Source organism: Ursus maritimus, unplaced genomic scaffold, assembly GCF_017311325.1.
Source record: "Ursus maritimus isolate PB19 unplaced genomic scaffold, ASM1731132v1 scaffold_5, whole genome shotgun sequence".
Taxonomy (NCBI): Eukaryota; Metazoa; Chordata; class Mammalia; order Carnivora; family Ursidae; genus Ursus; species Ursus maritimus.
Genome location: NW_024426663.1, coordinates 55,075,981 through 55,092,409, shown reverse-complemented (window position 1 = coordinate 55,092,409; position 16,429 = coordinate 55,075,981). Strand labels below are relative to the sequence as shown.

Below are 16,429 nucleotides of genomic sequence, written 5' to 3'. Positions count from 1 at the left end.
TCTTCTATGCCAACACCAGAGATTTATTCTAAACTACCATATAAAATACCAGTTATAAACTTGCTAGTTTTGGACAGGAACAGTTGCCTAGAAATGACTTGACTGACCCAGCTTTACCTTTGCCAAAACCCCCAAACCATAGTCTTTAATATAACAAAGTCAGTACTTCCAAAGTATCTTCTTTTACTACCCTTAATTTTGTTCATCCTCAACTTGATGCCCTGCCCCCCATCATCTCTGATGCAGGTTGGAGGTGGATGGGGCAGCCTTTCATAAAGAGCTTGCAGAATACCAAACTAGGAGGGAGGATTCTGTTACTGTTCAAAAGGCTAGACAGAGTTACCTGAAATTAGGTTTATGCAATTGACCTTAGGGTCAGATGCCATTACCAGATGGGACAAAGTCCAAGATCTGAACATACTGAGACATTAAAGCAGCCTCTATCACAGAGAACAGAATAACTCACATGTCCCAGAAAAAATTTCCAGCAGAAAGTTTACAAAGGTTCATTTTAGTATTTTATCCTCAACAGCACTACGACTAGTAATTCACAGCAAAAATGTATATACCTGGTGTATTACTTTTTCTACAATTACAGGCATTTATTTTGTTTTAAAAAGAAAAATTATAGGAGCACCTGGGTGGCTTAGTTGGTTAAGTGCCCCTCTTGATTTCAGCTCAGATCATGATCTCAGGGTTGTGAGATCAAGCCCCATCTCGGGCTCCAGGGTGGTGTGGAGCCTGCTAAGGTTTTCTCTCTCTCCCTCTGCCCCCTGCTCTAAAAAAAAAAAAAATTTTTTTTAAATTTAAAAAATTATAAAAACTTCACAAAGTTAACCTAGTGGAATGTCACACCAGGGAGCAGTAGAAGCTGGAAACTTTCTCTAGTATTCTTACATCAAGGCAAAGCCTAGAGATATCAGTCACAACCAGCTTTAGGGACCAGTGTTCTACATGGGATTCTATAAATGAGACAGTGCACCTAACGTTTCTTTACCACAATCCAAATACTTTTTTCAAATAAAACAAAAGCCACTGCTTTGCTGTTACTGTTCTAATAATATACAAAATGTGCTTCTGGGGAAGGATTTAAAAGCAAATTATTTCCCTCACCAGTGATACTCATTAAGAGTAAGTATGTTTGGAACCCAAGTTCTTCCTTGGGTAGATTTGCAAAAAAGCATGCCTCTTTTCCTTTTATCTTTGCTCCTGGGTCTAGCACACCTCCCTCTAGTAAAATGCAAACTTCCCTGGACAAGAGTCCTCCTTTCATAAGGGAATGGGAGATGTTTCTACCTAGCAGAAGAAATACTAATCAAAGAGCAAAGCAGTGTGGTATAACAGGATCACAGGCTCTGAAACCAGAGAAGTGGGAACAGAAAATCTAGCACTGCCCCTTACTCGGCTGACCTTTCTGTATTTCAATTTCTTCATCCACGAAATGGTCACAGTAGTTTCCTCATAGAGCTGTTGTGAGGAGTCAAAATGTATGCTATTCAACTAATCTTCAGAAAACTAGTTTTATTACTTCATTAAAACACACCTCAGTCATGAACCTCTAACCTGCCTTTCCTGAGGCTCCTCCTTGCTTAAGTGGAGTCATCAAGGCCAGAAGATGCCAGAGAATGGGGGTAGCCGCGAAAGGAAGAAAACTTTTTTAGTAAAAAGCTAAAAATATCCAGAGGTATTAAGGAATTACTGTTTGGGGATCAGCACATTTTCATTACTTGCAAACTAAAGTTTATTTAGGTTGAAAGGCAAACTTTTGGGACTGTCTTCAGCTCTGTCACGCCAACTTTACGAACAAGGCACGCATGCACAAACGCTCTGCGCTATTTCAATACCCTGACAGCTCACCAACCATCAACTAACACAAAGCTCTTGGATCTAATTTTAGGCTAACTGGCTTTCAATCAAGAATGAATTTCAATTACAATTTCAAAACTGTAGATCAGTTACAGCTTCACTTCACCACTGTATCAAAGATACCGTATCAGCTAAATACTACTATTGCCCTAGGTAACATTCTACAATACTTGCCTCCCCTAGGAAATCTGCCCAAGCAGATACACAATTTCTGTTTTGGTTTTTGACAATGTCCAACACCTCATTCAAGCCCCTAATTATCTGCTTACACCATGTCCCGCTTCAACATGTGTTATTCTGTACTTACGTACATGGTTCTGGAAATGGTTCATATCAATCCATGGTTATGTGTCAGATCATGCTGTCATTGTATTACACATTTCTTCCAAATGTCCAGTGTCCAACTTACAGCAGACGTTTGATGGAGCTTGTAAGTTCATTGGTCAGGAGTAAAAACGCATTTGTGGGCTTCATTTTTCATATATCTAGATGTGAGTTTGGGGGAAAATCTAATTTGAAGGGCCCAAATTCGGTAGGGAAAAGACAATCTTTTGTTTTGACTAGGATCATTCTTCTAAAGGAGACCTCAGAGGATCAAATGAAAATGTGAAAACAGAAGAACACAGGCCCGATATCCCCGAGTTATCTGCACAAGAGGCAGTTGTTAGGCATCTGAAAATGTCAAGTCCTCTGAAATGGATAGAAGAATGATGACAAAAGGCAAAGCACACACTGGATGAAAACTTTGTATCTGAAAATTGCTGTTAAAGATACAGAACTTGGAAGGTGGAAAAAAAAAAAAGAACAAAGCAAACACATGAATACTTATAAGGCACCCATTACATATAAATTAAGTAGATGAAAGAGAAGGGCTGGATTAAAGCACAGTAAATGTGATCAGTGTACAATGTATAAGAATCACACGTTTTCATCTTTGTATCTATGAGAATGATAATAAAATTATGGCTCTTAAACTCAATTATGTTTAGGGGGAGGTGAGAAAAAAGCAAAAAATAAAATTACTTAATTTTCATTCATTTATATTCAAAGAAGGAAAAGGTATCTGTTCACAGAGTGACAAAAATAAGAAAAAAGGGAAGTTTCCATCTTAACAGACAGCAGGCAAGGGTTTAAAGTGTGTCCACCCAGTGGTTTAAGAAAAAGTTGTTACCAAAGGGAGCCTTCATGCTCTTTGAGGAAAGTGCCCACAAGAAACCTAATTTTCCAACTTGTTGGAAAAAAGAACCTTAAACTCCTCTAATCCCTTCTCCCCCTCATTAAGATAAGGGGCTATTGAAGAATTAAAAGATACCTACAGAATGTACCCTATGAGAAGATTCTATCGATTCTGAGATCCCTAGAGAATTCACTGGACTCTGAAGAAATTTCTGCTCTACACGTTCTCAGCTGGACAGTTCCAGCTACTGGTCTAGGGAAAAGATGCAAATTCTTCCTTCTGAACCTTCAAATTGGATCTAAGACCATTCAACCTTGCTGCCAAGCTTATTTTAAGTTTTCTTACAACAGAACTTCCAGCACAAGGGGCCACAATAGGCACACCCTTAACCCCAAGCTCTAAGAAAAAGGGCCCTCTGCTAAAAGGGTCCAACTGGTCTGTGTGTGTGTGTGTGTGTGGGGTAAGATGGACACACCTATATAACCCACACGGCATTTGGCCTTAAATGTTATTCTAATTAGGTACTCGTGCTTACCTAGGAGTGTGTCCACAGTAAGCCTTCCTTTCCTGGAAGGGTAAGTATATCTGCTATTACAATGAGAAATCTGTCAAGAGTTGAAATTCAAAGACAGTAATTGTTCATTAGGTTCACAGTGCATAGAACATTATTCCTGAATACAGCGGCTGTTAGAACTAGTTCTGGGTTGAGGAAGGCAACATACGACACTTGGGAGTTGCCTCAAGGACACCATCACACCCCATCAAATATATTTTTTCCCCTGCTTCCCCCTATCTTTCTCTCTTCATGGCTCAGACCTATTGGTGGCATCTGTATCATGACCTCTTAGTGAGATGCCACCAAAACCTCTGTCTGTAGTTGTACTCTGGTCTACATTCATCTCAAGAAATTAAAAATATTCTAATTCTTGACTTTTCTTGGGGGTGGGCGGTTTTGTGCATAAGAGAATGAAAAAAACACTCTTTAAAAGCCCGAATATTCTGGTATCACTTTAGTTATAAGCAGCCCTTAAATATATAGAGAACTAAGTAAAAATTAAAGTACCTAAAACTCATGGCTTTGAGAACATTCCATGTATCATTTAGGTGAATGTTCTATTAACCAACAGCTTTCACTTGGGGAAGGTATTCAGACACATTTAATACACTTTAATTGATTCAAATCATATTAATAGCCTATCCATATTATTTGTCTATAAGGTTAAAAGAACCTATTCAACAATCTCACAAAATTATTCTTTTTTCTTTTTTTTTTAAGTAGGCTCCCCACTGGGGCACAGAGCCCTACACGGGGCCTCAACTCATGACCCTGAGATCAAGAGTTGTACACTTAACCAACTGAGCCACCCAGGCGCCCCCCCCAAAATTACTTTTAATCCAACATAATGTGAGGAATTTTGTGGAGATTAAAAAAAAATGGTTATGTGGTATAAGAAATGTATTTGGTCTTTGTCCGTGGCTTTTGACAAAGCTTCTAAAGCCCTTAGAATTTTCTGGGTGATGGGTTTCGTTATTCAGAAGGAATCTCTGTGGAGTTCAACTGAATTTATGATAATAAACTGACTTAGGGTGGGGCCACTGGGGTCACCAGAAAGACCAGATAACCGAGGGCTCAAACTTTCAGCTCCATCCACAGACCTCTGGGAAAGGTTTGCGGTGTGGAAGGAGGGAGAGTCTGCAAATTAAATTCTATAAAGTTTTGAATAAGATTTAATGAACTTCTGAGTTGGTAAACCCAGGAAGTATGCCCCAGTTCCACAGGAACGGAAGCTCCTGTTCTCAGATGCTTCTGGATCTCACTCTATGTTACTCTTCATTTGGATCCTTTATAAAAAAGACAGCGTAAGTAAAGTGTTTCCCTAAGTTCTGTGGGCCATTCTAGCAAATTATTAAATCCCCAATTTAAAGCCTGTAGGTCAGAAATAGGGGAGGCCCAGACTTATCACAAATGGAGGCAGTCCGGTGGGACCGAACACTTTATAGGATCATATGCTAACTTTATGTACTGACAGAATTAGATTAAATTGTAGGACACCCAGCTGTTGTCAGCTAAGAACTAGAGAACTGCTTGATGTGAGCCCCCCCGCCTCCCATCTGGTATCAGAACTACTTAGAGAAGAGCAGAAAAACTATATATTTCAGGGGAGTTTGAAAGGCAGTCATGTATAGCTAGGTTATTATTTCCTTCAAAGTCAAAATATCTACATGTTCTTTTTAACTAAACAGTTAAGATTTAAAATGCCCAAAGAAAGAAGACCCAAATAAAGTTTACAAACTGTGCAGATCTTCAAAGATGGGTTATCTGACTAAGCCTTCATTATTTCTGAAATATACGAGGTTCCCTGGTCAAGTATAAGTCAAAAAATATTCTATCACCCACAGATGCAACTTAGCCCAAATTAACCTTATCTGTTTGTCACATTTACCACTGTCCTTGGCTAGAACAGGCTCTGGCAATGATTTTATTACCTGAAAACTATAAATCTTCCAGCCTTATATCTGGGGCTACTTCTTGCTGGTTCAGAAAACATTAGTAGGAAAAAAACAACCAAAATCTCCCACTCACCATTCTTGTAAAATATATTCACCTGCTTTAGTTCCTTATCCAGAATACCTACAACCACAGTTCCATTCACAGAGCTCTAGTTCCAATTCTGGCCTATGTACAATTTGTCCTCATTAAGCCAATGGTGGAGAATGTACCAGGAGCAATCATAAACCAGGAAGAACTTCCACTAACTTTAAGTACAACTTATATATACCAAAAGAATTGGAGGATTATTTTATTAACACACAAAGAAACTAATATTCAACCAGACTTATATGAAATAGGTATGTTCCACAGACTTAAATTTAAGTCACAAGTGTAACACTTCTTTCAACTCAGAAAATTAAGTTATGATGTGGGCTACAGAAAGACTCCACCAAGTTCCCTATTTTAGCCATTCTGGCTCTTTTAAATGCTCTCTTCCACAGACAGGACAACATTAAGATAATCTGTTATAGGGGCACCCTGGTTGGCTCAGTTGGTCGAGCATCTGACTCTTGGTTTCAGCTCAGGTCATGATCTCAGGATTGTGAGACCTAGCTGAGCCCCACGTTAGGCTCCGCAGTCAGTAGCTGAGTTTGCTTCTCTCTCTCTATATAAGTAAGTAAAATTTTAAAATAAAATAGTCTGTTATTGCTTAGATTACAATTTGAGTCATTCCAGCCTTGTATTTTTGGAAAACATAAAATATATTCATTGCACTGTGTAATACACTGGTTTAAGCCCCGGGCTCTGCTACAGTTCACATACCAAGTTATTTAACCTCTCAACCTCAGGTGCCTTAGCTATCAAAAGGCGGCAATACTTCTTGTGAGGATTAAATCAAAGAGTGTATTGCTTAACATAGTGTCTATAATATACTAAGCACCCAATAATTACTGTGCTTAGAAACTTCACTCTGTTCAGATGTACTTAATTACTGAGTCCATTTTGCACTGGTTCCCTTTTAAAGCTACATTTGGGTGATACTATTAAGAGATAATCATGACTGACTGACTCTCAATTTCAAAATCACTCTTATCCCAGCATACCTTATAGTTACTGTTAAAAACAAACCAATCTGATTTTCATGCCCAGAATTCTACACTGCTGGGAGGGCAAAAACCAAAACCAAACAAACCAAAACAAACCAAAACCACCCAAACAAAAAAACCCTTTATTTGAAAATTCTATTAATTTATCACTAAGTTTCACTGTCTAGTGATAATAACTATGCTTGAACACATCAGTTTTCTCCTTAAACCCAAAGGCTACCCCCAAACACCAGCACACAGATTTATTTTGTCATCCAGTTTGTCTTTAAAGATCATTACATTTCTCCTTAAAATATCTTAGCATTAGGTAAAGAAAATATTTCTCATGATACACTATGATAATCTGAGTCTGACTTTAATACAATTCAGCCATGCACATACAATCTCCCTATTTCCTAAAAGAAATTGGTATGTACTGGGAAACTTCTGAGCCAAACTGAATACAGTTATGGCTCCTTACTGATACCCAGAGATGGCAGAGATCTAAAATTTTCATGGGATCAAGATTCAACCAAATCCTGAATAAAAGCAAAGTAGGACATGATAATTAACCATATTATTTGTTTAAATGAAGACTACTCCCAGCTATTTTAGACAGCTTAATCACTGTCTAAAATGTCCCAACTAACCCCATCACTTACAAGAAAAGTTGTGCGTAAGAACCTCATTTTTAGCGTGCTTTAAACTTTACTGAATTTTGCTAATCAAAGGGATAAAGCCTCTAAAAGGTTTAAAGGGGAGCTTAAAAAGTTTCAACTAGCTAGGTAACATGGCTAGGAACAAATCTGAGAATAAGCTTCCTTCATCAAACACCAGAAGGGAATGCTGTTACTACACACAGTGTTACTTTTAACGTTACTACAGACAATAGGCAAATTATAGTCATAAATTCCCATTTTTAGACTTTCAGAGCATATAATGTATCCAGATTTTAATGTGTGAAACTGCCCCCAAAATAAAGTGACAAGAGAACAAATCTACAGGTCACATCCAACTTTAAACACTGCAACAACAATCCATAAAAGCTATACTCAATCGAAAGTAACACAACAGAAGATCCCAATGAAGCGAATCTAATTCCTGGTAGCGCATCATACATAACGGGTCATGACCTGTACTACCCCTCCTGTATAACATGCTCACACTTGGGAGAATAATTATTCAGTCTACCATGTGGCAAAAAACCATCTGTGTTCAAGTTCCTGTAAGACTGTTAAATACGTCTGAATATTTTATTAAATTAAAAGAAACAAACAAATAAAAAATAAGCTGCCACCTTCAATTTGTACAAGGGAAAGAGTCAGCAAAAGCCCAAGTCACTGAACTGAGAGCCATACTTTCAGAAGCTTCATTTCAAGCAGAACTGTCACTAATTTAGTAAGAACAAAACACAATGGCAAAACCAATCTACTAACTCTGGGCCTTTGACATAACTAAGCACACCTTATTTCACAACAATTAAAAGCTTGATTAATTCTATCACTGCAATGCAAATCAACCAATCAAGGACAAACCTGGGCTGGAAACCAGATTGTCCCCTGTGTTGAAAACAAACTTTCCACATGGCCTGGAGCAAGGAACTCTGCTATTCTAAGAATGCTCAGACATACAAATATGTAATGTTCCAAACGCCCCTTTTTGGGGGGGCACTTCCTGTAAGCAAAAAGTTCCTATAACTGGGAAAGGAACAAAATAAATAAAATGGGAATGCCCCTGACACCCTTCTCCAAACGAATATTTTTTAACTTAAAAAAAAAAAAAAAAAGCATATACAGCCAGTTTCAATCTAACCTTCCCATAGTGCACACCCACAAAATTTACAAAAGGAGACCCAAAGCCCACCTAATTCAGTTCTAAATTTCAACAAGCTACTATTAGTACATCAGTCACCTCTATCCCTGAAGTTCCAGAGAGAGAGACCTAAAAGGACCCCGTAGTTAACAGTTCACATCAACGGCCCCATAACCCAGTTTTTCCTGGATATACAGATGCGGATTCGCCAACCAAAGTCTCCTCTCTACCCCACCCCGCACACGTTGGCATTTTCATTTCATAGGTGGGTACTTCAACAGCTAACACCAGGAAGCTCCGGGTGGAGGAGCTTAATTAGAGGACTTGGAGAAGTCATCTCGGGAAAAGTGGAAGACCCAGAGATACCAGGGAAAGTCAGAAAGAGGTTGTCCCTGACCACCTCTCCTTCCTGTCCCATCCAAACTTCACCGACCCGGGTCTCAGAAGACCGAAGAGGGGGAGGCCATTTTAATGAGACCTGGCTGAGAAACATGAAGGAAGAGAGGAAACCAGGGAAGGGCGTTCGGAAAGGAAGGCCAAGCCCTTTTCCCCAACAGCACCCGAACAGGGTGGCAGCACCTGGAGCTCGAAGAGGGAGGTGCTGGATTCAAGGGCCTAGGAGAGATTCAAAAGTAGCAATGGCCTTCCACGAGAGAGTCAAGTGGTCCGAGCCCCGGGAGAGGGGCCCCTTGCCCCGAAGCAGGGGAAGGACCCCTTCTCCGGCCAACCGCGCAGACCCTCGCCCCTGGGTCGGGGGCTACTACCCAGAGATCCAGAAGGCGGGAGTTGACTAGTGTCTGGTTCTCCTCATCCGGCCATGCGGCGCGGGGGCGGCCATCCTGAGGGGTCCGGGAACCAAGAGGGCACGGGGGGGCCGGACGCGGCGCTCACCCGCGGGCCGCCTCCAAGCTCTTGATGAGCTTCTTGATCTTCCAGATCTCCACGTTCCTGTCGGCAGCACTGGGGTCGTCCGCCATCTTCTCGCCTCCTCCTCCCTAGAGCGGCCCGGCGGGGCCCGGAGACACCAAGACCACAGAGTTAGCGCCGCCGCTGGGGCAGAGCGGCCCCCTTCCTTGCCACCCCCAAGAGGCCCTCTTCTTCCCGCCCCGCGCGGCCCGCCGCGGCGGTCGCTGGCCTTTCCCTCCCTCCGCTTACCTAAGGGCCCAGTCCTGGGCGCAGCGGCTGCTCCTCCCCGGCGGCGGCTCCGCGGCGGCGGCTCTGACGTAGGACACCGGCTCCCTCTCTCCAGGCAGCTGCATGTGTTGCAATCCGCTCACATGGGGCCTGTGACATCACTTCCTCCGCCAGAGGCTGAGTGGAAGTCGGCGGGCGGAAGGGAGGGGGCCGGTGCGGAAGAGAGGAAGCTCTGCGCGCGCCGCGACTTGCCATTGGCTGTCCGCGCCGCGGCCTACAATGAGCTCGTTGATTGGTCGCAGCTGGGGCCGCGCTGCCTTGTGAGGTAGGACCAGGGGCGGGGAAGTACCGCCTTCTTTCCGGTCCGGATAGCCGAGTGGAGGAAGCGGGCGGAAGCCGGTGGCTCTCGCGAGAATTTATTCAGCAACCCGCCAGCCGCCGATAGGGGGTGTTTTTTAAAGGGCGAGGAGAGGTGGTCGTAGTCTTTTCCGCCCCTCTTCGGTGAATGGAATGGGCGTCTGAAAATCTAGGACGAGCGGCTAGACAATCGGGCCGGGACACACGATTTGAATTGCACCTGAGGAGTCTCAAAGAAACGCCTCAAGCTTCGTGGCTTCATAGCTGACAAAGTGCTCCGGCCGACGTGCGTCACTGTTGCGCGGACTAGTGTTCAAGCTCCCAGCCCGGGTGTCTGGATTAGGAAAATTTCCCCCGGTGTTCCGGGACCCCGCCACATGCAAGGGCAAAAGAGGCGCGTTACGTCTCGCCTCAGTGCTCACGTGGGTTCATTTTGGACCTGGAACTTTGTGGGGACGGGAGGGGAGAGCAGGGACTGCGGGACGTTGGAAACCTTCGGGTATCTGAGCCCACGAATGATTTCGTTTGAGCTTTTGAGAGTGGAGGTGGGGAGAGTGTGGAAGCAAAATGGGCAGCTATAGAAGTTAGAACTTTTAACGTTTTAAACTTTTATCTTTTTGAGTTAGAATTTTTAGTTGACTATGCCTCTCTTCACCTCAGTTGGATTTGTTCAAATATTTGGGCCCAAACTGTGCTAGATTCGGTTTTCCTGAGGATGCTGAGGTGAACTGGATGTAACCGTGCTTACCTTAGCGGAGCTTTCAGTTTTCGTTGGGTTTATAACCATTTGTGATTGTATACTTTTGTATAATAAAATAATCGCCTAAGTATGTAGGGTACCCTGGAATGCTGTGAGAGTGTAGTAAAGGAGGGCCTGATTTTGGAATGAGACCCAAAGAATGAGTAGGGGTTTGTCAGAAGAGAGCATAACACATTGGGGGGGAAAATGTGTGCTTAAAAAGCCAGTATGCTGGAACAACTTCAGGAATGGGTAAAGTAGCTTGAGGAGGAGGCAGAGGACATATCATTTAGGGCTATGAAAGCCAGGTTTAGGAGTTTGGCCTCTTTTAAGAACGATGGATGGCTTAAAGGGTTTATAGAGGGAGGGAAATGACATGAAGACGTACTTACGTTTTTAAGGACATGGTTCTGTTTGGATTGGAGAGAGCAAAAGTAGAAGCTTAGAGATCACTTTGGCTGCTGCATTCACGTGAGAGATAATTGTAGCTTAGACTAGAGTGATGATAGTGCAGCTGGAAGCTATTGATATGCAGGGGGTTAGAATGGTTAGGACTGAATGATGGATTGGAGGTGGAGAAAACAAGGATGTTCCCAGAATATGGAAATGGTTACATTTACTGAGATGGGGAAAATGAGGAGCAGGTTTTGAGGGATGACTGAAAATTTCCTCTTGGGCCTACTAAGTTTGAGACATGCTAGTGGTGATGTCAGAAGTTGTATTTGTGGGCTTTGAGTCCTTTTTGCATGTTATCTCAACTTTGCCCACACCTTCGAGAGGGGGGTATTATCCCCATTTCATAGATAGGGAAACTGAGGCAAAGAAAGGTGAAAGGGACTTTCTCAGAGTCACACAGCTCGTTTATGGCTTCCAGACTCCATGTTCAATGTCCAGTGCATTTTATCATGCAGCAGTCCCATTTCCTCTGTTGCCATAGGGTGAGGACACATTTCCTACAGGGTAAGTCTCTCCCCCAGCAAATGATTCCCAGGGTGGAATCTCTTCTTTAGGTACCATTTTGTAATTCATGGCATATGTTCATTCATTACATAGTATTTACTGTACTTCTGTGTGCCATTCACTGTACTAAACAGTGGACCTTCTTAAAGTAAATAATCATAAACTTACTGACTGGGTGTGTATCATGTCCCAAGCTTTTCCCTACTTCCTTTCCCTTGCCCCATTTCTACTTTCTTCACTTGATCTACCTCTCTTCATTTTTATGTTTATAGCGTTGCTTCAGGTCCATGTTTCATGGCTTTATAGGCTTTCTAGACCACCTCACAGGTTTGCTTTTATATGTGATTCAAACTAAAGTAAGATGGTGATCTCAGAATTGCTGTTTGTCAGCCTTTGAATCGTTCAGTCTTGATAATTACTGAGATATGTAACTTGTTTCTTAGAATATTCTGATCTGAGATAGTTTAAATGTAGCTCCCAAAGCTTACTTGCCTAGTTGCTGTAAATTCACCATCTCTGCATTTAGAATTGAAAACCAATGTCTTAGAGGCAAATCCTGGCATTGATTTCCAGCAGAAGAGATTTGAAAGGAATAGAACAGAGATGCTGTTTCCTTCAGCGAGGAGGAGGCTTTATAAATGCAACCATGACCATCAGTGTCCAGGAAGAACCTCCTGTGACATAATAGTGATACAGATTTTTTCACAATGACATAGGATGCGGGTAGAATATATAACCTCTCTTGGCACAGGTTGTCCTTTTCTGAAAAATGAAGGATTTGTACTTGACCTCAGAACTTCTCCAGGTCTAATGTTAGATTAATAAAGTTAAATATTGGGGTATAGATAACATTCCTAGTTAATGGGTGGAGGTGGGGGAGGGAAGGAGGATTGTTTTGATGATGTTGAAAATTCTAGTAGCAACTTGAGAACAGTGCCATTAGGTACAGAATGAAATTATTGGTTGCTAATGTGCAGGCCAGTTTTAAGAGTAGCCAGGGTGAAGAAAGCAGGGGAGGAATGGTTGTGGAAAGATTTCCTAAGGGCTGTACCTTTGACTCTTTGGGAAGTCAGTGGGGTGGTTAGAGGAAGGATCTCTGGAGCTAGGCAGCCTTAGGGTTGAACCCTGACATTGCTCCTTATGTTGGGCACGTCACTTAAATCTTGCAGAATTTGTGTTTTTATCAATAAAATGGGGATACTGCCTATTTTGTGGGACTATTGTCTGATTAAATAACTTGTGTAAAGTGCCTGGTACCATTTACAGCACCCATGTCAATAGTGAATGCTAGTTCTCTTTTTAGTTTCTCCTAATTTGTTCTGTCCTCTTCCACTGTTTTCGGTACCCATCTGTTGACCTCTTACACTACTTCTAGCAGAAAATTGAAGTCGAGAGCCTAAAGGTAGAGCAGATCCAAATTACAATTGCTAGGGATTTTTTTTTTTTCCCTGGTGGAACAAGGGAGCAGGTAAAATGGTCTGTGGGATCTTTACCCTGTTTCAATGGCTGGCGTGTTAATAATTGTTAGAAGTTTGACCTTTTCACAGCTGGAGTTTAAAAGACTGGGTATTTATGTGGGGAGGGTTGTGTGGGTGCCAAGGAACAATTGTGGTTTAAGCCTAGAAATTGGGCCTTGGGCTGGTCAGCATCTGAGGCATTGGATAGTCATTGGATAATGCCTGCCTTTACTTTACTGTGGCCATGAGATTTACAAATGTCTTGTTGCTTTGTGGCAGGTTCTTTATGTGATTCGTTTTTTTAAGCTGGAAACTATTCCTGGGCTGCAGTAAACTTCTGGAAGCCTCAGCATTGTGTTTCTATTAGCTATTACAAGGGTCTCCAACTAGATATACTTGTCCCTGTTTGTTTCTTCCCCCTGTTAGCATTCAACATTCTTGTCAGTTTGCCCAGCTTGAAGTGTCTATTATGTACTAGGGTCCCATGGTTATAGATAGAAAAGCAGGAATCTCCTGATGATGTTTATTAGCTTAAGGAGAAGTTTTTTGCAACCGTCTAGGTAAGCAGTTTGGGGAGAGCATAGGCATCATTTCTGTGTTTGTGGGTATCCTGGTCAGGTAAGGTTAGGACTTAGGTAAGATTCCCCTTGGGATATCCTTCATGTTTATTAGCTTCTAACTGGCGTTGTAAGTGCAATACTAGAATTCAGATCTGTTCTGTGTAAGTGCAATACTAGAATTCAGATCAGTTCTGTGTTCATGGTTTTTTATTTACCCTAACTAATAAACTTCCTAATAAATCCTTGCCAGACTTAAAAAAAATTAGTTATTTATATACACTATATTAGTATAATGAATGACTTTTTCCTAGGTATCTTAATAGTTATGTGTTTTTCCTGTCTCTGATCCATGAGTTCCATATAAGATTTTATTAAAAAAAAAAAAACAACCCAATGTGCCTAAAAATAATTACAAATAATCTCTGGGTTAGACTATCTGTGAAGCAGGACATCTCGGTGCCTCAGTTGGGGTTAAGCGTCTGACTCTTGATTTTGGCTCAGGTCATGATATCAGGGTTGTGAGATCGAGCACCATGTTGGGCTCCGCACTTAGCGCCGAGTCTGCTTGTCCCTCTCCCTTTGCTCCTCCCTCTGCCGTTTGCGTGAGCGCTCTCTCTCTCTCCCCCAACCCCAGATAAATAAATAAATGTTTTAAAAAAACCCTATCTATGAAGTGTTTATTTCATGAAGTAGGTGAAGATCAATAAAGGAATGTCTGGTCTGCCCTCAAGTTCCTGGAAGCACTTAAGCATAATGAATTTGAAGAACGAAGTCCCATAGATTCCATCCTTTAATACATGAAGAAATCTTATAGTAAGTAAAAGCCAATGAAGAAGACCTAAGCTATAGTGGTGTAGTGTAAAACTGAAAGATTTGTGTAAATTGACATAAGACATGGGGGACTACAACTAAGGAATTACAGCAGTTTCTTCTAGATAACCAAACATCTGTACGTGAATTTGTAATCTTGTTAAATTAATCAGATACTGACCATTATATGCTTTACCCTATAATGAAAAAAATGCACATAGTGAACACTCATTCGTTCTTTTCTAGAATTTTTTTTTTTTTTTTTTTTTTAGAATCGTGTTACAAGGAGCGCTCACCAGCTGATGTACATCCTGCCGTAACATGAAAGAATAATTAGCAAGGTGAGATAGAGCCATGCCCTTGGATCATTTGGGGAGAAGATAAGTAAGTGCTTAATGTTTCCACTGGTGCCTTTTTTTTGACTAAATAGACAATTGTAGAATAGTGAGACAGATGATAATCTTTTAGTTCAATTCCATAAATACTTATTGGATACCAGTTTTCTCTCTAATTCTGGGATATGTGCTGAAACACTTTAGGTATAGTGCAGTTCTTAAATTTACAGTCCTTTTAAGGGGAAAAAGAGCAAAGGAATGTTAAATAGATAACCGTATAAAAAGAGAAGTAGCTGTTTCTAGGACTGAAGCAGATATGAATAAGATGAGCCTGGAACACCTTTTTATTTTTATTTATTTATCTATAAAGATTTTATTTATTTATTTGACAGAGGGAGAGATAGTGAGGGAGAGAACACAAGCAGGGGGGAGTGGGAGAGGGAAAAGCAGGCTTCCTGCTTAGCAGGGAGCTGGATGCGGGGCTCAATCCCGGGACCCTGGGATCATGACCTGAGCCAAAGGCAGACGCTTAACAACTGAGCCACCCAGGCACCCCATGGATCACCTTTTTATATATAAGTAAGAGGAAATTAACAAAGACTACTGGGGTCTTTTTCTTCCCCCTTGTATAAGTACTTGTAACATCCTAATAGACTTTTCTTTATTGAGGTATAATTGACATATAACATTTTATTTTCAGATAGACAACATAATGATTGAATATTTGTATATATTGTGAAATGATCACCATATAAGTCTAGTTAACATCTGTCAATGTATGTAGTTTCCAGTTTTTTTCTTGTGGTGAGACCTTTAAGATTTACTCCTAACAGGGGCGCCTGGGTGGCACAGCGGTTAAGCGTCTGCCTTCGGCTCAGGGCGTGATCCTGGCATTATGGGATCGAGCCCCACATCAGGCTCTTCCACTATGAGTCTGCTTCTTCCTCTCCCACTCCCCCTGCTTGTGTTCCCTATCTCGCTGGCTGTCTCTATCTCTGTCAAATAAATAAATAAAATCTTAAAAAAAAAATTTCTTTAAAAAAAAAAAAGATTTACTCCTAACAACTTTCAAATATGTAGTAATTATTAATTATAGTCACCATGCTGTACATTTCATCCCTAATATTGATTTTATAATTGGAAGCTTATAATTTTTGACCTCCATCACCTATTTCATCCACCCCCACTCTCCCCATTCCCCCCATTTCCTCCCCTGCCTCTGGCAACCAGCAGTCTGTCCTCTGTATGTATGAGCTTGGGATTTTTTTGGGTTTTTTTGTTGTTGTTTTAAAGATTTTATTTATTTGTCAGAGAGAGAGAGAGAGAGAGCACAAGCAGGGGCAGCGGCAGACAGAGGGAGAAGCAGGCTCCCTGCTGAGCAAGGAGCCCGATGTGGGACTTGATCCCAGGACCCTGGGATCATGACCTGAGCTGAAGGCAGACAGACACTTAACCAACGGAGCCACCCAGGCCTTCCTGTTGTTTTTTTTTTAAAGATTCCATATGTAAGTGAGATCATATGGTATTTGCCTTTCTCTGAATTATTTCACTTAGCATAATGCCTTCAGGGTCTATCTATATTAGTACAAATGGCAAGATTTCATTCTTTTCTATGACCTTAGAGTATTCTTTTTTTTTTTTTT

The 16,429-nt window shown here is 41.5% G+C and overlaps 1 protein-coding gene and 2 long non-coding RNA genes across 4 annotated transcripts in view; 2 read left to right on the top strand and 1 right to left on the bottom strand.

The window, feature by feature from the left end:
* The window catches only part of LOC121100741, a 32,961-nt gene extending 30,120 nt beyond the window's left edge, over positions 1 to 2,841 (top strand). The window contains exon 3 of the long non-coding RNA XR_005832521.1: positions 2,431 to 2,841. This is a non-coding gene — a long non-coding RNA (uncharacterized LOC121100741). The remainder of the gene's footprint in view (positions 1 to 2,430) is intronic.
* ETF1 (eukaryotic translation termination factor 1) overlaps positions 1 to 9,734 on the bottom strand; it is a 29,193-nt gene extending 19,459 nt beyond the window's left edge. The window contains exons 1-2 of one of the 2 annotated variants that reach the window (XM_040622386.1): positions 9,590 to 9,734; positions 9,326 to 9,429 (exon numbers count right to left, since the gene is read on the bottom strand). In XM_040622386.1, the coding sequence (XP_040478320.1) occupies positions 9,326 to 9,411 (86 nt within the window). In that variant the 5' untranslated portion in view covers positions 9,412 to 9,429; positions 9,590 to 9,734. Of the gene's footprint in view, positions 1 to 9,198; positions 9,299 to 9,325; positions 9,430 to 9,589 lie in introns of those variants that run through there. The other variant, XM_040622387.1, reaches the window with a different exon arrangement.
* Positions 9,735 to 9,911: 177 nt separating this feature from the next.
* LOC121100740 overlaps positions 9,912 to 16,429 on the top strand; it is a 22,807-nt gene continuing 16,289 nt past the window's right edge. Inside the window, exons 1-3 of the long non-coding RNA XR_005832520.1 lie at positions 9,912 to 11,624; positions 14,332 to 14,454; positions 14,724 to 14,835. This is a non-coding gene — a long non-coding RNA (uncharacterized LOC121100740). The remainder of the gene's footprint in view (positions 11,625 to 14,331; positions 14,455 to 14,723; positions 14,836 to 16,429) is intronic.